Source organism: Mytilus californianus, unplaced genomic scaffold, assembly GCF_021869535.1.
Source record: "Mytilus californianus isolate M0D057914Y unplaced genomic scaffold, xbMytCali1.0.p SCAF_2, whole genome shotgun sequence".
Classification (NCBI taxonomy): Eukaryota; Metazoa; Mollusca; class Bivalvia; order Mytilida; family Mytilidae; genus Mytilus; species Mytilus californianus.
In genome coordinates, this window is record NW_026262668.1 from 120,545,377 (window position 1) to 120,569,314 (window position 23,938).

At 33.6% G+C, this 23,938-nt stretch overlaps 2 protein-coding genes across 6 annotated transcripts in view; one reads left to right on the forward strand and one right to left on the reverse strand.

Moving 5' to 3' along the window:
* Positions 1 to 23,938, reverse strand: part of LOC127728681 (serine/threonine-protein kinase 11-interacting protein-like) — a 480,863-nt gene that overhangs the window by 73,597 nt on the left and 383,328 nt on the right. The gene's annotated exons all lie outside the window — the stretch shown is intronic.
* The window catches only part of LOC127728688 (nuclear factor erythroid 2-related factor 2-like), a 35,628-nt gene continuing 31,969 nt past the window's right edge, over positions 20,280 to 23,938 (forward strand). Inside the window, exon 1 of one of the 2 annotated variants that reach the window (XM_052236301.1) lies at positions 20,280 to 20,591. In XM_052236301.1, coding sequence (XP_052092261.1) covers positions 20,541 to 20,591 — 51 coding nt within the window. In that variant the 5' untranslated portion in view covers positions 20,280 to 20,540. Of the gene's footprint in view, positions 20,592 to 20,972; positions 21,978 to 23,938 lie in introns of those variants that run through there. The other variant, XM_052236299.1, reaches the window with a different exon arrangement.

Genomic DNA, 23,938 nt, shown 5'->3' on the forward strand with positions numbered 1-23,938 from the left:
TCGTCACCTGAAATTTTAAGTTTTACAGTTTTCATTAAAAATTGGTTGTAACTTAAGAGGACGGTAATTCGTGTGTAAGAAGGGGACTGTGATCTTTATGTTAATTTGGTCCAAAGTGATCTATAAAAGTCTTAATACATTTATTCAGTTACGTAGTTTAATTTATTGAACATCAATTATGCATGTCAACACGGTTCCAAGTGTTATTCCGAACCCAGCCTATCAATCAGTTTTGTTTCAATGATACAAGACAGCACATGTATGTAACTGCTGAAGTACGAATTTGATGCAGCATGGCATATAACAACGAAAAGATTTTTTCAATAATGTCGTAGATAAGAGTATTAACTGTATACCGCCATCTTGGATTGTAAAATAGTAATTCTCAATAGGTCTAGTTCTTTGCTTAAATCTGCAAATTTTGAGACAGATTGGCAATTAATGGGTTAGACTGTTTATTGGAAGATAGAAAAATAAGTGATTTATTGCATTATTTAGACTGATTTATCAAATACCAAATGTTTGTGTTTGTTCGAATCAAATTGTCAACTTAGCCTTTTAAGGGGAGATATAACTCAAACAGTAAAATTTTTATAAAAGAATGATAGAGAAATTTTCAATTTTTATTTGTAGCAAGAAAACAAGATCGATGACACCATTTTTTCTTTTTATTTTCTTAAAGCATATTTTAAAACCTATCTTCTCACATTTTATTCTAACTCATAGATTTCTTTTTATTCACAGAAAAGTGTTTTTTCATGAACAATCTATGCAAATTTGGGCAATTTTGCACGACTTGTAGCTTGAAAAAAAGCACGATGACCCATACTTTTTGTTGTACTTTTGAAAAAAGTATGGAAAAATCTACATTCTGGCTTGTATAAGATATTCTATCTGAGGAAATATATACCAATGATCCACCCTGAACTATTTGCCAAAACAGTGTGAAGCTGTTCGGATTTTAACACAAGAGGCACAAAACATGTCATATTCCCTATTGTGACATTTTGAATAAATCTGGATTCGCATGGCTGATGATGCATAAACAGCAGTATGCGTTTTGCCTGTCGACCTACCAGTCTTCACTGCGTTTGTAGTTTTTTCTGTTGGTCATGGTTTATATTTTCAAAATGGATAAACGACATTTGAACATCGATTACTACTGTTGTCTCTTCAAACTATATACCACGTGCTAATGATTGATTGATTGTCGATTGTTTGTTACTTACTCAACGTCCAGTAGCAAGCATTTCATGCATATTCAGGACCAGAATAATTTAACAATTGAAACAATAGTTTAGTCCGGGATGAAAGGCGGGAAATCTGAACTGTCACCGGTAATTAGTTTATGTTCGATAGAGAAGCAGAAATTTTGCCTTGCAACAGGCCACACTTATGGACCCCTATAAAGAGAGTTGTTGCAAAGTGGCCTGTTGCAAGGCAAAATTTCTGCTTTAAACCAATATACCCCCTTATTTCTAGGGACATTTCAAATTTATCGTCCTTTATCCAGGACTAAACTATTGTAATAATTGTTAAACTGTTCTCATCCTGAATATGCATTAAATAGTTACCACTGGACGCTGGGCATACAACAATCAATCAATCTTTATCACGTGTTTATACACATAGTAGAGGCAACAGTAGAACTTAACCGATGTTCAAATCTCGTTACACCACAGAGGCGGATTTAGGGGTGGGGCAGGGGTCCGGGTCCCCCTTATGGAGCTACATATATGATAAATGCATAGACTTTTTACAAGTATCACTCTTAACGTTGGCTTGCCAGGCCCCTTTCAAAATCGGTGATCCGCACCTGCTCCAGTTTGCAAATACAAAACATGATCAATATAGAAAACTAGTAGACTACAAACGAAGTGAAGACAAGTGCGACGACAGGGCGAGTGTCTACTGCTTTTCATTCATCATCCGCAATTAGAATCCAGAATCATTTATAATGTCATATGACAAATCAAGGCTGGAAGACACATTTATTATTTTTCAGTTACTATTATCAGAAAAAGAAATTACGATTATCAAACAAGAAAAATGCCATCGAGTTACGATTATCATCCCGAATATTTCGACGGCAATTTTCTAAGCGCTTAGACAGTTATAGTGCACCGTTACGATTCGAATATGATGTAATGGTATAGAATAAACTTGCAGCTGAGTAACTCGTGACAACAACAGGCTACATTTGAGAAAAATGACTGAAAAGATTTTACTTATTTCTGCCGTCGCCATATTGGGATCGTCGTAATTCCAGTTACGATTATCAGTTTAACACCAGTGATGGTCACAATCACCGATAAACACTGTCATAAGACCATGCAGTCATAAGACCATCAGACCATCAATAGATGGGAATCTAGTTATTGTTTCAATTGTACATATGTGCTAGTCTTTTTTATAACCCTAGTTTGTTGACTTTGGTTCTTTACAAAGTTATATAATCGTACGTATAGGTTGTGAAAATACATTGTTTAAGAAGAAATATATGTGAAGTACATGGACTACATTGGAAGGGGTTAAACACACATTTCTAACAACACAATCGTCAGAAAACTGCTAACAATGTTACTGGTCACAATAAGTTGTATAGGTCAGATACGACTTTTTTAAAATATTCAACGCATACCTGTAGAGACGTTTTATGCTGCGTTCACACGTAATTCGAATTCGATTCGCATTAACTAATTCGAATTAGTTTAATTCGCATTCGAAACGTTTAACGTCCAAACGTAAATTCTATTTCGAATTGCAATGCGCGTCAAATTCGCTTTACTGTCCTAACGACGTTAACTTTTAATTCGTATTAACAAAAACGCATTTCTAATGCGAATTGGATAATGCGATTTAGCCAATTCGAATCAATTCGAGTGAAAAAAGAAGAGTGTGTGAACGCGATTAGCGAATTCGATTCGCATTCGATTCGAATTCAATTCGAATTAAATGTACGTGTGAACGAGGCATCAGATTTCTTCTTAGATAATCTTTGTTCAACTAAAACCTTTCACCCAATTCTTTCACAGATGGTAAGGAGGTTTTGCTGTACCTATAGAATTCTTATTATTAAAGGGATATCACATCCTATGTTTTACATTGATGTTTTACATTGATCTTGTTTATAAATCTACATGTAAACTCATTCATCCTTTGAATAAACTTATAAATTTAACAACGTGGTATGATTTTTTGGATATTGTTTTTTATCGGTACTATTATAACATTGATTTGATAAATTAAAACATAGCTAAAATGCTGTATTGCTGTAAAGAAATGAAAATTAACGGTGCTTCATCCTGCTAATACTATGTATTCATATTTTGGCATTGCACAAGGTCATGCTTTTCCAGACTGTCTATGACGTCTGAACACTAAATCCGTTGAGTGTTTACTGATTGATACTTTAGTCTTGGAGAACAAGATATATACTTTTAGATGTTATTGGATTCAGGAATCTGTTATTCAGTGGTTGTCGTTGATTGGTGCCTGTCCCAATTCAGGAATCTGTTATTCAGTGGTTGTCGTTGATTGGTGCCTGTCTCAATTCAGGAATCTGTTATTCAGTGGTTGTCGTTGATTGGTGCCTGTCTCAATTCAGGAATCTGTTATTCAGTGGTTGTCGTTGATTGGTGCCTGTCCCAATTCAGGAATCTGTTATTCAGTGGTTGTCGTTGATTGGTACCGGTCCCACTTCATGAATCTGTTATTCAGTGGTTGTCGTTGATTGGTGCCTGTCCCAATTCAGGAATCTGTTATTCAGTGGTTGTCGTTGATTGGTGCCTGTCTCAATTCAGGAATCTGTTATTCAGTGGTTGTCGTTGATTGGTGCCTGTCTCAATTCAGGAATCTGTTATTCAGTGGTTGTCGTTGATTGGTGCCTGTCCCAATTCAGGAATCTGTTATTCAGTGGTTGTCGTTGATTGGTACCGGTCCCACTTCATGAATCTGTTATTCAGTGGTTGTCGTTGATTGCTGTCTGTCATTTTCTCTTGGCTTATTATCTTGTGATAAATCAGACCGTTAGTTTTCTCGTTTGAATTCTTTCATAATTTGTCATGTTGGGGTCTTTTATAGCTGCTCATTATTGAAGGCCGTGCGGTGACCCATAGTTGCTTATAATGTAAACGTCAATGGATTTTGGCGGATAGTAGTTTCGTTTGGAATCTTACCACATCTCCTTATTTTTAAAATGTTTAACAGTCAATAGTATTTTGAAATTATGGATATATGTAAAATCATTGAAACATATAAGAAACTGTCTTTAAATTACTATTAATATTCTATTATTTATTTTTAAACTTCTGATTTTGGGTGAACCAATACAGAGGGAATTGTCATTCCTCTTTAAGAAAGTTGTTATAATACACTATACTTTTACATTTTCTCTAAAACTAGAACCTTGTTGAATGGCAAACGATTTTTCTATCATTGCACATCGTGCATGTTGATCTCTAAATATTTGTTTGCATGGTTGCCACTCAAATATCCTTTTATTAAATTATTATAATCACAACCTTTTAGCTTGGCATTGTAAAAATATGTGTCATTTTAACCTAAAATGTCACGCTTAAAGGATCAAACAGCTATATGTGGATTTATAGTTTCAAAATTAAACTCTGGAAAATTGTCCCCGTGGGTGAATTTTAAATGTAAAAATATTAAACGGTAAATACATACATCTGCTGATTTGGGTTAACCTTGTAATGGCGGTATAATATTTAACAATTTAAAACGGAGTCGAATTTAGTAAATCAAATCATAACTGAATGGTTTTAGTAAACTGATTATGTCTGCTCCGAGTCCAAGTGTGACATATATGGCTGGAATTTATGGAAATTCAGCCACAAAGTGTAACGTTAAAGCAACGATTTTTTTTTTATTAGGAAAAGTTTGATTGAAAAATAAAAAAAATGACATATTTATTTACCGGGTGAAGTTACCTTTGGTAGAACCCTACAGCTATCAAATTTAGGATCTTTTTACTTTACAAGAGATACTAGACTTAATCAAATTTTTTTATGAATAAAACCCTGTAACTCGGAAACGTAAAATCTAAAATATATAAAATCAAAAGGGAGCTCATGTCAATAGATATAAACAATTCACCACAATTTCTTGCAAGTTGATGAAAGCATTCTTGAGTTATTGTCCGAAAACTGGAAAATCCCCCTTTTTTTAATGAATAAAACCCCATAACTCGGAAACGTAAAATCTAAAATTTATAAAAAAAAAAGGAAAGGGAGCTCACGTCAATAGATATAAACAATTCACCAAAGTTTTATGCAAATTGGTTAAAGCGTTTTTGAGTAAATGTCCGACATGTTGACGACGGACGGACAGACGGACAGACGGACAACGGTATACCATAATACGTCCCGTAAACGGGCGTATAAAAACTATCAATCATTTAAAAGCGAAAGACAAGAAAACTGTTTAAAAAAATAATAATTTTGGGATCCTCAGAGCTCATGAGCAAGAACAATTTAGATTCATCAGTTATATAGGAACTTATGTTGGGTCACATTGCGTAACATAGGTTGTCCAACTATTCACTAACAGCTAGCACGTTTCAAGGAAAATCGTCACCTGAAATTTTAAGTTTTACAGTTTTCATTAAAAATTGGTTGTAACTTAAGAGGACGGTAATTCGTGTGTAAGAAGGGGACTGTGATCTTTATGTTAATTTGGTCCAAAGTGATCTATAAAAGTCTTAATACATTTATTCAGTTACGTAGTTTAATTTATTGAACATCAATTATGCATGTCAACACGGTTCCAAGTGTTATTCCGAACCCAGCCTATCAATCAGTTTTGTTTCAATGATACAAGACAGCACATGTATGTAACTGCTGAAGTACGAATTTGATGCAGCATGGCATATAACAACGAAAAGATTTTTTCAATAATGTCGTAGATAAGAGTATTAACTGTATACCGCCATCTTGGATTGTAAAATAGTAATTCTCAATAGGTCTAGTTCTTTGCTTAAATCTGCAAATTTTGAGACAGATTGGCAATTAATGGGTTAGACTTTTATTGGAAGATAGAAAAATAAGTGATTTATTGCATTATTTAGACTGATTTATCAAATACCAAATGTTTGTGTTTGTTCGAATCAAATTGTCAACTTAGCCTTTTAAGGGGAGATATAACTCAAAGAGTAAAATTTTTATAAAAGAATGATAGAGAAATTTTCAATTTTTATTTGTAGCAAGAAAACAAGATCGATGACACCATTTTTTCTTTTTATTTTCTTAAAGCATATTTTAAAACCTATCTTCTCACATTTTATTCTAACTCATAGATTTCTTTTTATTCACAGAAAAGTGTTTTTTCATGAACAATCTATGCAAATTTGGGCAATTTTGCACGACTTGTAGCTTGAAAAAAAGCACGATGACCCATACTTTTTGTTGTACTTTTGAAAAAAGTATGGAAAAATCTACATTCTGGCATGTATAAGATATTCTATCTGAGGAAATATATACCAATGATCCACCCTGAACTATTTGCCAAAACAGTGTGAAGCTGTTCGGATTTTAACACAAGAGGCACAAAACATGTCATATTCCCTATTGTGACATTTTGAATAAATCTGGATTCGCATGGCTGATGATGCATAAACAGCAGTATGCGTTTTGCCTGTCGACCTACCAGTCTTCACTGCGTTTGTAGTTTTTTCTGTTGGTCATGGTTTATATTTTCAAAATGGATAAACGACATTTGAACATCGATTACTACTGTTGTCTCTTCAAACTATATACCACGTGCTAATGATTGATTGATTGTCGATTGTTTGTTACTTACTCAACGTCCAGTAGCAAGCATTTCATGCATATTCAGGACCAGAATAATTTAACAATTGAAACAATAGTTTAGTCCGGGATGAAAGGCGGGAAATCTGAACTGTCACCGGTAATTAGTTTATGTTCGATAGAGAAGCAGAAATTTTGCCTTGCAACAGGCCACACTTATGGACCCCTATAAAGAGAGTTGTTGCAAAGTGGCCTGTTGCAAGGCAAAATTTCTGCTTTAAACCAATATACCCCCTTATTTCTAGGGACATTTCAAATTTATCGTCCTTTATCCAGGACTAAACTATTGTAATAATTGTTAAACTGTTCTCATCCTGAATATGCATTAAATAGTTACCACTGGACGCTGGGCATACAACAATCAATCAATCTTTATCACGTGTTTATACACATAGTAGAGGCAACAGTAGAACTTAACCGATGTTCAAATCTCGTTACACCACAGAGGCGGATTTAGGGGTGGGGCAGGGGTCCGGGTCCCCCTTATGGAGCTACATATATGATAAATGCATAGACTTTTTACAAGTATCACTCTTAACGTTGGCTTGCCAGGCCCCTTTCAAAATCGGTGATCCGCACCTGCTCCAGTTTGCAAATACAAAACATGATCAATATAGAAAACTAGTAGACTACAAACGAAGTGAAGACAAGTGCGACGACAGGGCGAGTGTCTACTGCTTTTCATTCATCATCCGCAATTAGAATCCAGAATCATTTATAATGTCATATGACAAATCAAGGCTGGAAGACACATTTATTATTTTTCAGTTACTATTATCCGAAAAAGAAATTACGATTATCAAACAAGAAAAATGCCATCGAGTTACGATTATCATCCCGAATATTTCGACGGCAATTTTCTAAGCGCTTAGACAGTTATAGTGCACCGTTACGATTCGAATATGATGTAATGGTATAGAATAAACTTGCAGCTGAGTAACTCGTGACAACAACAGGCTACATTTGAGAAAAATGACTGAAAAGATTTTACTTATTTCTGCCGTCGCCATATTGGGATCGTCGTAATTCCAGTTACGATTATCAGTTTAACACCAGTGATGGTCACAATCACCGATAAACACTGTCATAAGACCATGCAGTCATAAGACCATCAGACCATCAATAGATGGGAATCTAGTTATTGTTTCAATTGTACATATGTGCTAGTCTTTTTTATAACCCTAGTTTGTTGACTTTGGTTCTTTACAAAGTTATATAATCGTACGTATAGGTTGTGAAAATACATTGTTTAAGAAGAAATATATGTGAAGTACATGGACTACATTGGAAGGGGTTAAATACACATTTCTAACAACACAATCGTCAGAAAACTGCTAACAATGTTACTGGTCACAATAAGTTGTATAGGTCAGATACGACTTTTTTAAAATATTCAACGCATACCTGTAGAGACGTTTTATGCTGCGTTCACACGTAATTCGAATTCGATTCGCATTAACTAATTCGAATTAGTTTAATTCGCATTCGAAACGTTTAACGTCCAAACGTAAATTCTATTTCGAATTGCAATGCGCGTCAAATTCGCTTTACTGTCCTAACGACGTTAACTTTTAATTCGTATTAACAAAAACGCATTTCTAATGCGAATTGGATAATGCGATTTAGCCAATTCGAATCAATTCGAGTGAAAAAAGAAGAGTGTGTGAACGCGATTAGCGAATTCGATTCGCATTCGATTCGAATTCAATTCGAATTAAATGTACGTGTGAACGAGGCATCAGATTTCTTCCTAGATAATCTTTGTTCAACTAAAACCTTTCACCCAATTCTTTCACAGATGGTAAGGAGGTTTTGCTGTACCTATAGAATTCTTATTATTAAAGGGATATCACATCCTATGTTTTACATTGATGTTTTACATTGATCTTGTTTATAAATCTACATGTAAACTCATTCATCCTTTGAATAAACTTATAAATTTAACAACGTGGTATGATTTTTTGGATATTGTTTTTTATCGGTACTATTATAACATTGATTTGATAAATTAAAACATAGCTAAAATGCTGTATTGCTGTAAAGAAATGAAAATTAACGGTGCTTCATCCTGCTAATACTATGTATTCATATTTTGGCATTGCACAAGGTCATGCTTTTCCAGACTGTCTATGACGTCTGAACACTAAATCCGTTGAGTGTTTACTGATTGATACTTTAGTCTTGGAGAACAAGATATATACTTTTAGATGTTATTGGATTCAGGAATCTGTTATTCAGTGGTTGTCGTTGATTGGTGCCTGTCCCAATTCAGGAATCTGTTATTCAGTGGTTGTCGTTGATTGGTGCCTGTCTCAATTCAGGAATCTGTTATTCAGTGGTTGTCGTTGATTGGTGCCTGTCTCAATTCAGGAATCTGTTATTCAGTGGTTGTCGTTGATTGGTGCCTGTCCCAATTCAGGAATCTGTTATTCAGTGGTTGTCGTTGATTGGTACCGGTCCCAATTCAGGAATCTGTTATTCAGTGGTTGTCGTTGATTGCTGTCTGTCATTTTCTCTTGGCTTATTATCTTGTGATAAATCAGACCGTTAGTTTTCTCGTTTGAATTCTTTCATAATTTGTCATGTTGGGGTCTTTTATAGCTGCTCATTATTGAAGGCCGTGCGGTGACCCATAGTTGCTTATAATGTAAACGTCAATGGACTTTGGCGGATAGTAGTTTCGTTTGGAATCTTACCACATCTCCTTATTTTTAAAATGTTTAACAGTCAATAGTATTTTGAAATTATGGATATATGTAAAATCATTGAAACATATAAGAAACTGTCTTTAAATTACTATTAATATTCTATTATTTATTTTTAAACTTCTGATTTTGGGTGAACCAATACAGAGGGAATTGTCATTCCTCTTTAAGAAAGTTGTTATAATACACTATACTTTTACATTTTCTCTAAAACTAGAACCTTGTTGAATGGCAAACGATTTTTCTATCATTGCACATCGTGCATGTTGATCTCTAAATATTTGTTTGCATGGTTGCCACTCAAATATCCTTTTATTAAATTATTATAATCACAACCTTTTAGCTTGGCATTGTAAAAATATGTGTCATTTTAACCTAAAATGTCACGCTTAAAGGATCAAACAGCTATATGTGGATTTATAGTTTCAAAATTAAACTCTGGAAAATTGTCCCCGTGGGTGAATTTTAAATGTAAAAATATTAAACGGTAAATACATACATCTGCTGATTTGGGTTAACCTTGTAATGGCGGTATAATATTTAACAATTTAAAACGGAGTCGAATTTAGTAAATCAAATCATAACTGAATGGTTTTAGTAAACTGATTATGTCTGCTCCGAGTCCAAGTGTGACATATATGGCTGGAATTTATGGAAATTCAGCCACAAAGTGTAACGTTAAAGCAACGATTTTTTTTTTATTAGGAAAAGTTTGATTGAAAAATAAAAAAAATGACATATTTATTTACCGGGTGAAGTTACCTTTGGTAGAACCCTACAGCTATCAAATTTAGGATCTTTTTACTTTACAAGAGATACTAGACTTAATCAAATTTTTTTATGAATAAAACCCTGTAACTCGGAAACGTAAAATCTAAAATATATAAAATCAAAAGGGAGCTCATGTCAATAGATATAAACAATTCACCACAATTTCTTGCAAGTTGATGAAAGCATTCTTGAGTTATTGTCCGAAAACTGGAAAATCCCCCTTTTTTTAATGAATAAAACCCCATAACTCGGAAACGTAAAATCTAAAATTTATAAAAAAAAAAAGGAAAGGGAGCTCTCGTCAATAGATATAAACAATTCACCAAAGTTTTATGCAAATTGGTTAAAGCGTTTTTGAGTAAATGTCCGACATGTTGACGACGGACGGACAGACGGACAGACGGACAACGGTATACCATAATACGTCCCGTAAACGGGCGTATAAAAACTATCAATCATTTAAAAGCGAAAGACAAGAAAACTGTTTAAAAAAATAATAATTTTGGGATCCTCAGAGCTCATGAGCAAGAACAATTTAGATTCATCAGTTATATAGGAACTCATGTTGGGTCACATTGCGTAACATAGGTTGTCCAACTATTCACTAACAGCTAGCACGTTTCAAGGAAAATCGTCACCTGAAATTTTAAGTTTTACAGTTTTCATTAAAAATTGGTTGTAACTTAAGAGGACGGTAATTCGTGTGTAAGAAGGGGACTGTGATCTTTATGTTAATTTGGTCCAAAGTGATCTATAAAAGTCTTAATACATTTATTCAGTTACGTAGTTTAATTTATTGAACATCAATTATGCATGTCAACACGGTTCCAAGTGTTATTCCGAACCCAGCCTATCAATCAGTTTTGTTTCAATGATACAAGACAGCACATGTATGTAACTGCTGAAGTACGAATTTGATGCAGCATGGCATATAACAACGAAAAGATTTTTTCAATAATGTCGTAGATAAGAGTATTAACTGTATACCGCCATCTTGGATTGTAAAATAGTAATTCTCAATAGGTCTAGTTCTTTGCTTAAATCTGCAAATTTTGAGACAGATTGGCAATTAATGGGTTAGACTGTTTATTGGAAGATAGAAAAATAAGTGATTTATTGCATTATTTAGACTGATTTATCAAATACCAAATGTTTGTGTTTGTTCGAATCAAATTGTCAACTTAGCCTTTTAAGGGGAGATATAACTCAAACAGTAAAATTTTTATAAAAGAATGATAGAGAAATTTTCAATTTTTATTTGTAGCAAGAAAACAAGATCGATGACACCATTTTTTCTTTTTATTTTCTTAAAGCATATTTTAAAACCTATCTTCTCACATTTTATTCTAACTCATAGATTTCTTTTTATTCACAGAAAAGTGTTTTTTCATGAACAATCTATGCAAATTTGGGCAATTTTGCACGACTTGTAGCTTGAAAAAAAGCACGATGACCCATACTTTTTGTTGTACTTTTGAAAAAAGTATGGAAAAATCTACATTCTGGCTTGTATAAGATATTCTATCTGAGGAAATATATACCAATGATCCACCCTGAACTATTTGCCAAAACAGTGTGAAGCTGTTCGGATTTTAACACAAGAGGCACAAAACATGTCATATTCCCTATTGTGACATTTTGAATAAATCTGGATTCGCATGGCTGATGATGCATAAACAGCAGTATGCGTTTTGCCTGTCGACCTACCAGTCTTCACTGCGTTTGTAGTTTTTTCTGTTGGTCATGGTTTATATTTTCAAAATGGATAAACGACATTTGAACATCGATTACTACTGTTGTCTCTTCAAACTATATACCACGTGCTAATGATTGATTGATTGTCGATTGTTTGTTACTTACTCAACGTCCAGTAGCAAGCATTTCATGCATATTCAGGACCAGAATAATTTAACAATTGAAACAATAGTTTAGTCCGGGATGAAAGGCGGGAAATCTGAACTGTCACCGGTAATTAGTTTATGTTCGATAGAGAAGCAGAAATTTTGCCTTGCAACAGGCCACACTTATGGACCCCTATAAAGAGAGTTGTTGCAAAGTGGCCTGTTGCAAGGCAAAATTTCTGCTTTAAACCAATATACCCCCTTATTTCTAGGGACATTTCAAATTTATCGTCCTTTATCCAGGACTAAACTATTGTAATAATTGTTAAACTGTTCTCATCCTGAATATGCATTAAATAGTTACCACTGGACGCTGGGCATACAACAATCAATCAATCTTTATCACGTGTTTATACACATAGTAGAGGCAACAGTAGAACTTAACCGATGTTCAAATCTCGTTACACCACAGAGGCGGATTTAGGGGTGGGGCAGGGGTCCGGGTCCCCCTTATGGAGCTACATATATGATAAATGCATAGACTTTTTACAAGTATCACTCTTAACGTTGGCTTGCCAGGCCCCTTTCAAAATCGGTGATCCGCACCTGCTCCAGTTTGCAAATACAAAACATGATCAATATAGAAAACTAGTAGACTACAAACGAAGTGAAGACAAGTGCGACGACAGGGCGAGTGTCTACTGCTTTTCATTCATCATCCGCAATTAGAATCCAGAATCATTTATAATGTCATATGACATGCTTTGAGTTTTTGTTTTTTTTTATATTAAAATCTAAACAGGCTAGTAAACGGTATGATATTGCATGTGGTAGCTCCACATTGGTTTGGAAAATACTCTTATATAAGACTATAATCGTTGTCATGACTGTGCCATGATGCATCAAATTCGTACTTTAGCAGTTAAACCCCCCGGTATTTTGGTGTGGTTCGTTGCGCTCAGTCTTTAGTTTCCTATGTTGTGTTTTTGCACTGTTGTTTGTCTTTTGGTCATTTTCTTTCTTTTTTTTTGCCGTGGCGTTGTCAGTTTTATTCGACTTTTTTAGTTTGAATGTCACGTTGGTATCTTTCGCCTCTCTTTTGAATTTGCTATCTTGTATCATTTAAACAAAAGTGATTGATGGCTTTTTTTTTTTTCAGAATTAACATTTGGAATCATGTTGACATAATTGATGTTGAATAAATTAAACTGCATGCTACAAGAATATTATAGATAACATATCGTGGCGGTCAGTTTTGATTGGTGTAGGAAGCCTGAAGACCAGAAAAGAATGCGCTGAAGTATCTCCATTATTCTTTTTCTCTCGTTTTTCAAAACCCCATTATGAATAATGAATAATAAAAAAGTTCATTATTCAGTATTCAACGTTTAAAGTAATGAATAATAAATAATGAAACAGTTTATGTTTAAGTTTTGAAGTTGAAAAGTGAATAATGAAATATTGAACTATATCATTATTATTTGACTGTGATACTATCCTGTATTTCTGAATTCCCTATTTTTCATGTCAATTCACATATTTTCAAATTAAAAAAAAAACAAAAACATATTGCGAGAGAATTAACCACAGACCTTCGGAAGAAATATCGTCCTGTACATGTATGAAATATTTGCCACTGGACGTTAAGCAACCAACAATCAATCGGCATAAAACTGACAATTCTAGTCAATTAAGATTGGAGTCGAACGCACCTGCCACGTACAGGGCTCGAACTCACGACCTCCGTGTTGAAAGGCTTGTGATACAGTAGATGAACTACTTTTCTTTTGATAAAATTTTATTCAAATATGTATAATAAAAAAATCACAAGACAGTACCTGATGTCACAAACAAACAGTTGCACGTAGTCAATATAAACAATACCAATAGTAATTCAAACGTCCAACCATAATAATTCTGTTACATATCAACTAGTTTAGAATTAATACAATATTTCTGCATGGTTATCAGTTACTTTAATAACAGGATTGTCTGATATAAAATATTTTTCTTATAATATAAACTATAGAAATAAGGCGATGTGATACGATTGCCAATGAGACAACTATCCACTAGAGTTCAGGTGAGGTGGAGGTAAGCAATTATAGGCATGTTCTTTTCTCTGATTTAAAAAATAAAAATAGTGAGAGATGTATTTTTCAAACAATGTAGGGGCAGATTTATGGAGCTACAAATAATCCAGAATCCTGGATCTGCACCAGCAATCTTTTAAAATAATCTTCTAAATTGAGTTAAGCCTGAGGATTCAACATTAAGAAATTTCTTCTTTTATTTGTAGATACTAAATATTGCTATACTCAATAAAATTTTTGAAAACAATTAATTACTTAGACCGCTAGGCCACCGAGGTCCAGATAAATATTGAAAGTTTGTCCTCTCAATTTTCAATCCAAACAAATTTCGGAATAAAGTGCATGTGTCCTTTTGTCTCGGTAGTTTAGGAGGATAAGATTTTTATGGACGTAAACGGACGACGGACAATGGACGCCAAAATTAATGACGAAAAAAGCTCACATTCGCCATCTGGCCCATTTAGTCAATAAAAAAGTGAAACTTGCAATAACAGCATTTCTTTCAAAACAGAAATACTCTCCGTATGAATGGCTAAAAATACGTATCTGTATATAATTGGGAATCAATATTTTCAATGAGACAACTATTTACCAGAGACCAAAGGACATGCATGTAAACAACTACAGGTCACCGAAAGGCCTTCAACAATGAGCAAAACCCATACCGTATGGTAATTAAGCTATAGGAAAAAATATAATCATTGAACAATATTTTTAGTATTCTTAATTAAAAAAAGCCAATTTGAGAATGAAATAAAGAGGTAGGGCCATTTTCCCGTGAGTTTTTTTCATTTGACTAGCTAGGTAAATCATGTTTTTTAAATAGCCCGATATATACTCATTATAGTATATGAAAACACGTCACATCATCTATGTTCATACCTTGAACAGGTATTCCTACAATATTCAAGGCCAAGACTATTCATTTTTGTTTTGTTTATCAAAACCAATATTGATTTTGTTTGTAAATGCCCCTGAGGAGCATTAAAATATGAATTATCAACTAATAGATATTCAAAATTAGTTTTGTATTTAAAAAAACATAGTGCTTCAGTTAGCGTGTTAATGTTGGTAGGTGATTTGTAGCGTACATGTATTTCACAGCTTTGTTTAACTTAAAACTAACAAAATATTAAACAAGAATGTGTCCATAGTACACGGATGCCCCACTCGTACTATCATTTTCTATGTTCAGTGAACCATGAAATTGGGATAAAAACTTAAATTTAGCATTAAAATGAGGAAGATCATATCATAGGGATCATGTGTACTAAGTTTCAAGTTGGTTGGACTTCCACTTCATCAAAAACTACCTTGACCAAAAACTTTAACCAGAAACGGGACAGACGGACGAACGAACGGACGCACAGACCGAAAAACTGAATGCCCCTTAGTGGCGCCTAAAAAAGGGGGTTAAATATAAATACAAGAAACATTAAAAATCTAATTATCTGATATAAATCAGCTAATTTGATTCAAGATCAGTCTCTGTTTTAATACTTAGAAGCCAAAAACTATCGGACGCATTTAACTGGGATGTTTGTTTTCCTCAATCTGGATGTATCTATATCTATACACTGTTCCAGCTTTTAAGGTTTACCGTCTATATGAACCGGACAACAGCTTACACCAGTTGGTACTAGAACGGCTTGCGTAACAAACACATGTAATCTGGTCTTTTCTGCATGGCATTGTATCAAATGGATCGACCCTATGTTGTGATACAGATTCAACACTTTCTTGATGTTTTACCTACAGTCACGATTGGTAGTGCAATTGATTTTTTCTGTGGTGTTGTTTCATTTTCTGATGACTTAGGTTCCGGTGTAGGGACGGTGGTACAATGTAACAATGCCAGTACTAGTATCTACACAGTTGGTGGATTGGCGATAAAATTACTGTCTGCATTTGTTACATATCATACCATTTTCTAAAACGTTCTTGTTCAAGATTTAGAAAAAATATTTTTGTTGTTTTGAAATTTTTCTGCTATGGCCTTTTTTCGTTATGTGTATAACACACACAACATTTGGGCTTCATTGCTATATAATCAATTATCGTGTTATTGGTTATGTGCAAGCACCTACTTCAGTGTGACTCTTTGAATTAAACAAACATCCGAAACAATGTGATAGAAACATATCATTTTAATATTTCAACATAAAAAATGAGAAAAATTAGCGTGAGATTTGAACCCCATCTTAAAAACAATCCATTCTTTACAGTTTTAAGCGCTACCGATGGAGCCACGAAACCTATTTCAATTTTTAGGGGAAAAGTTGTATAAATTACAACAACAAAAAACATAACTTTGTTTTGGTTTGAAGTGTCCTTCCAGGGGGATTCCCAGTTTTTCCAACCTAAAAACACGGTAAATTCCGCATATTTGACTTTCATCCTTTTTGGAGGTTAAATTAAGTATTTTTCCAGACATAAAAATCGAGATATTGACCAAAAAACATTTTTATTTCATGTTTTTATTCTTATTCTTTCAGCACTTTTTGAAATTGGCCCTTCTGTGAAAAATTTCAGGGGAAATTGGCCCTACCTCAAATTTAGAAAAATACCACTACCATGATATATTATTTTTCATGTATATCAAATTTGTACTAAAAAGTTCCGATACCGTTTTGGAGATACTCTCTTCATAATGTCATAAAAGCCAAAGTGAATAGATTGGAAATATGAATATGATTCGCTGAATTATTGTACAACTTCTTGGTATTCAAGTGTTATGAGTTTTAATGTTCAATTTGTAAATACCGAACATTGTGTATCAATGTAAACTATTCCTGTGACTTAATATATTGACTATATAGTCAGCTTAGTTACAGCTTTAATTCAATGTCATTTTGACTATGCCTGTTCTGCATGGTATGCTGGTGTCAGCAAAAAATATAAAGATATAAAGCTACAAGTATTACAAAACAAATGTGTTAGATTTACAAAAAATACTGGATGTGATCAAAAGTTGACCATAATGTATTGAATAGTATTGGTTATGTTAATATTGAAAATCGTGTTAAACAATTGAGATTAAACAATGTTCATAATATCTATTACCACCATTGTTCTAGTCATATGTATACAAATTTTACAACGGTGAGACATTTTCGTCATCATTTCACACGAACTAGTGAATATAACTTCTGGGTTCCACCAGTAAAAAGTCAACAAAAAGATACATTTTACTTTAATGGCATACAAGATTGGAATATGTTGCCAAATAATGTTAAAAAAAATAAGAAATTAAAAATTAGCGTCAAAAAGTACTTGACCAAAAGTTATAGTGCGGCTTCATCAGACTACTTTTTATATTATCAAACTTATTATTTATTTAAATTATTTCTATGATCTTTTATATGAAGTTTTTTTTTTTTGTCATATTGATTTGTGTGTTATCATTTTTTATATGTCGAAACTATTAAGCCGTTTACACGAAGGGACCCCATTGGAAACAAGCTTTAGAGCTTTTATGGGTTATCCCTGATAAAATATCAGCAATTTTTTTCCATACACTTAAGGGTACTACACTCATAAAATTCCATTATATTTTACAAAGTATGTGTTAGTATTGTCTTTAAGTATTGTATGTTGTGTATTGTAAAACTCATATGCTTGATATTTTATTGAATAAAATATTATTATTATCATTATATACTATTCCCAGACTATACGAGGATGTGACCATTTTTAAGCTAGGGAAGTTAAAGTAATACTGTCCACGTCAATTGATTTTACAAAACTGATTGCAATCGAGACTGTAAATTAATTGGAAAATATAATTTATCAAACAGCAAATCCAAAATGATATAAAGATTCATGCGAAGGTTAGGAAGCTACATTGACGAACATGGCCGTAACTACCAGGCGCGTAGCAACCCGTACGCAAAAACGCAATTGCGTACACATCGAAAATTTTACAAAAATAAAATATGGTAAATCTAGTAAAAATAAAAATAAAGTAATAAATTAAATTAAAAACTATTTTACAAATTAAACATGTTAATAATCACTTTGTTGCTATATTCCATACCTGAAATTACTTTTCATTTACGGAACCAGCATCATGATTATATGTTGCTGATGCAAACAATTAAAATGGTCCTCGAGGTGTCAGAAAAAAATTCTATGCCTCCTCACCCAGTCCTGACATCTTTTCTGAAGATTTCAAAATAACTGGCGAAATAAAATATGACGTTATAAAGAGACCATGAACACCGATTCATTCTCATGGTTTTCCTGTGAGGTATGTATAGTCTTAATTATATTACGTCGTCATAACAGATTTTTTTAAACAGACCAGTCAGACTTAAGTTTAACAAGGTTGGTAAAGGGTAATTTTCGTGCATCGTGCTTGCCGTTTTTTTAAATTTAAATTGACGATCAACGAGTTTTTACTTTTTTTTATTTGTACGTTCAGTTGTGCAAGACGGGTGCCTCGTTCAAAGTGTTCCCCTAACTTAGTTATACGTGCTTCGAGATTAAAAGTGCTTATTTTCCATGCTTCGAAATTTAAGTCCTTGTTTTCCGTGCTTCGAGATTAAAAGTGCTTATTTTCCATGCTTCGAGATTTAAAGTCCTTGTTTTCCGTGCTTGGTAAAATTAAAAGACTATCGTTTTGGAAGTTAATAAAAAGAAATCGGAAATAATTTGATCATTTACCTTATAGATTTCAGGACTTAAAACGTAAATATTATATATTTGCCAGTTACATGTAAAGGTTTCCAACCTATGACATGCGTTCGTTATATAGTACTTTTTTTATCAACGTTCATGGACGAAATTATTTCACGTTCACCGTGAAACTGTTTTTACTTCTTTGCATTTAACGTTTTTTCCATGCAAATACCACCCTTTACCACCCCTTTTAACCTTAACTAACTAGCAACGAATATCATTTAATGATATGACATTTTTAATTTAATTTAATCAAGCTCAACCCACTACACATTAGAAAATCCAAATTCCTAAGCCAACTGTGCCAACAGTACTTGTTTTTTTTTCTCTAATCAATATTCATTTTTTTTTTTTCAAAAGTTGACTTGTTACTCATGAAAATAAGATTTCGGTGAGGTCATTTTAAGTCCCAGGAAATTGCGAGAATGCAGGATTTTACCATTTACCCAGAGGTTCTGGGGGCCTTCAGCCCCCTTCAGCCCCCCCTCCCAAACCCCTTACAGTTTCAATTCCTGCTCCGGCATTGAGTACACATCATATTGGCCTACTGAGCTACGCCCCTGACTACCGATGAGGCAGACGAGGCAATTCGTCTGATTTTTTGGCAACAAAAAAAAAGTAGTAGAAGAAAAAAAAGAAAATGGAGAAAGCTAGGCTTGCAGGGGTAGAAAACATCCTTGCATTTTCATATATAGAATTAAGTAATGCATACATACTTCGAAGAGTAATTAATGTTGACGTGCAGCTTCTGTACTTTTATTTCAACTACGTTAGGTATTGAACTCTCTGCCTGATTACCATCGCCAGTAAACCGGCATTTCGTTCTGCAATTATTTACTTCCCGCGAAAAAGTCTCTTGAAAAAGTTCGACCGTCAGAGGTTTTGATTTCCCAGGAGAAGCTACTATTGACATTGCTGGTCGTGACTATCATGACTATAGGTTCCACTCTTAGGGCTTTATTAAATAAAGTGTTATTAAAATGTGTGGTATTTTTAATGAAGCGTTGACCACACCCGTTTTTTCTAACATCAAACATGTATCCTACTGTAAATGAATATATGTTTGATGGTACAAAATTCTAGGCAAGTATCTTTCATCCGGCTCTGATAGCCTAATGCAGTTCTTCATACGGTAAATATGAAATAAAAACGGATTTAACAAGTTTTATTTCGGACCCTTATATTACAATTTTCGGCCGGGCGGTTTCATTGAAACACGGTATTGAAAAAGTAATTTCAATAAATTAGTGTATGCATAGAAAATAAACGAAAACTTAATAATACAATGCTTGTCAATGAACAATGAACCGTATATATTAAACACTATTATCACGTGGTACTATTATCCAATCGTTTTCTGTAATTCTTACATAGTCAGGATTGTCATTAAATGGTGTATTGAGAGGTCTAAGGTGTTATCAAAGTGAAACAGTATATGGATTTTAGACTCACTGGAAATGTATTTTTCGCGACATAAACTGTGGATTTTATCAAATTAATTCAATGTATTTTCAATTAGTAACAAATCCCAGGTGAACAGGAAAAACAGGAGTAAATCAGGCTGTTATCATCTGTGTATTGCCTTGTGAATTAGGTCACGTGTGTTATTGATACAAAATAGTCAAGATGATGGAAATAGAACCTGTTATGTCAGTAGATAGTACATCTTTGACACAAGTAAGTTTGCTTGTTTAGTTATCATTAAAATGATTTCATCGTATATATATCAGTCTAAAGGTTCATTACATTTTCACTGTGAATTTGTATGACCCAGTTTTGTAAAATGTCAATAGAAATATGGAGTGATGACTAGTGTGTCATATTTTACTTCTTTTTCAGATATTTTTGAAAATCTCAAAATTTGTTTGATTATTTAAAATACAAATTGGTGGGAGATGAAGCGAAAAGGTCATTAGAGGCTCTCTAGTTTAATCAATTTCTCGGTTCACCTGTTTGTTACCCGGAAACAAATTAGCAAAGGTGAGCGGAAGTTGTCATTCGGAGTAACTTGAACTTTTTTCCGTTACAATGAAAGTTCTTAAGAGAACCCGAAATATTTGACGTCATTTTCTAATTCGCTGAATCACATTTGTTATGAAGATTCTAGAAGAAACAGGGTGTTGCACGCAATTTTAGTTGAAATCTCTCACAATTACGATACAAACTTATCTTTTTAAAGTCCAGACTTCGCAATTTATACACATAAAACATCAAACTTTTGTGAAACTGGCCTATTTTCTCCCTGTAGCAGCTGTCATGGCAGCCGCGTGTGCTCCCTGGTTAAAATGGGAACAAAGGCATTGTTGATTTCAGTTTTATTTATAAACTAACAATCATTTGAAATGTCTACCAAACTTTAAGAAATTATGGATTAGCAATTTTCTCTAGTTTATTAATAAAAATTAACGAAGTGAAGATAAGATACCGAAACAATATTGAACTTCTGACAGGAATTTCACAAAAGTACTTCCTGCTGTATTCGACAAGATGCTTAAAGACTACTTTGTTGATGGACTTGTTCAAATTGCCATAGTTCTGAGTTTGTTGAGGACTGACTTAAATAACTACATGAACATTCATTATGTAAATTATCCAGAAGTGCAAGAAATTATTCTTGGATCATCAGCTGCATTAACTCCAACTAACTTCATCAACAACAACATAAATTCTTTCTATGGCGGTGGTAATCCTAAATCAATTTACAGTGATTTGACATATCAAAATCTTATTCAAGATTTACGATCTTTAAGACGTTTTTCTGTATGGCAACGATCACATTCAGCTCAACAAATAGAGACATTTCTGGTTGGTTTGAATAATATACCAGAAATTGTAAGGACACCAGCAGAGCAAAACAATAACAATAATGTACAGTCAGAAACAAACACTGATGACCAGAGTGATGTTGAATCAAGCAACAACAATCAGAACTTAGATAGCAATGATAATGTGCAATATGAAGAAGTTGTTCTTGGTGTTGACAGTACATGTAGCACAAGTAATTCTGTCTCATCTAGTGTAAATAGTCAGTATGACTTTCAGTTTGATGGTCTGTCAAGGGAGGTATGAACGATTTCATTAAAAATAGTTCAGCATAAGCAATATGTGCATTTAGCTTAATACATGTACTTATTTTTTTTGCATTTTTTGTCTATGGACATAAATGTAGTTTACTGTCTTGCATACATTGTATGTTCATGTGTAGACAATAACTTGTGTATAAGTGTATAGAGGGGGGTAGGAGGGGTCCTGATCCCGAAATCCCGAGGTCCCGAATTTAAAAAAATTAAAATCCCGACATCCCAAAATTCGAAAAAAGAATTCCCGGATCCCGAAAGGATCAATCCCGAAATCCCGAGCTTAAAAACACCTGATCCTGGAGTCCCGATAAAGGTCCTACCCCCCCTTGTGTATGGATATCTATGAAATTGTACAATGTACCACAAGGTTCCATACCTGAAAAGGAAGGTTAGAATTGATTTTGGGAGTTAGGGCCTAACTTTACGAATGAGGGGCCAAAAAACAAGGATTTTCTGGCTTCCGTAAAAAACTTAAGAATAAGTCTATGTACATGTATCACTATAAAATTGTACCACAAGGTTCAATAACAAAAAAGAAAGGTTGCTATTGATTACAGGGTTGGCAAAAACACGGGTTTTATGAGTATTTTCCCCAAGGTTTTACTGGGTTTTACTGGGCAATACTGGTCAAACATTTCAATTTGTTTTTTTAAAAAATATAACTAATATTAAGAATTAACAATTCTATGTTAGGAAAATTACTTTTAAAAATTTTTTGTTCATTACTAAAAATGTTTACTAAGTTTTAGTATATGTTTATGTACTTCACCAATTAATAAGTACTTATTCAGATTATAAGTGTTCATGGCCTTTCCCCTCAGGGTGTTTATTTAGCAATATGATTGTGTAACAATTAAAATTTACAATTCACTTAAACACTGCAATAAAATGCATTTTTTCAACTTAAACAATGGATTTAATATTGAAACAAAGCTTGGAAATTAACAAGGTACATATGTATCCTGAAATGTCCAAAACTTGTATTCTGCCTACATAGAATTAGTGGAGAAAAGGAAGAAATTGAATTTTCAATCTTCAGGACTGACTCTCAATGGTTATCTGTATAAAATGTATTTATTTAGCTATAATAGTATTAAACTACAACAAGTCTTTACTATTTTGTGTAAAAATAAGCTTGAAAAATCATATTATCCAGTAATGCCCAGTATTACCCGTTTCTAGGAGTATTGCCAAGCCCGGGAAAACCTGGACCCGGGTTTTCCCGCCCGGGTAATACTTTGCCAACCCTGATTGATTATGGGGTTTATGGCCCTAACTGTTTAGGAAAAAGGGGCCAAAAACATTACTTTTCAAATTCTTGGTATATCATGTACATTGTATAACGACCAATTTCAATGGGGTTTCAATTGAAAGTCTTGAATTCTTGGGGTTCTTAAATGTGTTGAACCTAACTGTGTAATTAGATTTTTAATTTTGGGCCCTGTTTTTAGATGGTCCACATTGGTTCTTGGATATACTGAATCTTATCGTGTATTTAGATTTTGGAATATGGGCCTGCTATCAAATTGGTCCACATTGAGGTCCAAAGGGTCCAAAATTAAACTTTGTTTGATTTCATCAAAAATTAAATTGTTGGGATTCTAACCATGTATTTAGATTTTGGATATTGGACCATATTAGGTAAATGTCAAATTTTTAAGTTCAGAGACCACCTTCATTCTGTGTCAGACATTTGTCAGAAACTATGCTATGTCAAATATATAATAATTGTCCATACTTGCCCCAACTGTTCAGGGTTTGACCTCTGTGGTAGTATCAAGCTGCACCCCGCAGCGCATTTCATTTGTATTGCTACAATGTATTTATTTTTGTTTCAAGATATTTTACTTTATATTGATAACAATTTAATATTAGATTGAGCAATCCATAGCCATTGTATTTACATGGATTGAAATATTAATGCAGGGGTTTGCCAAATGACTT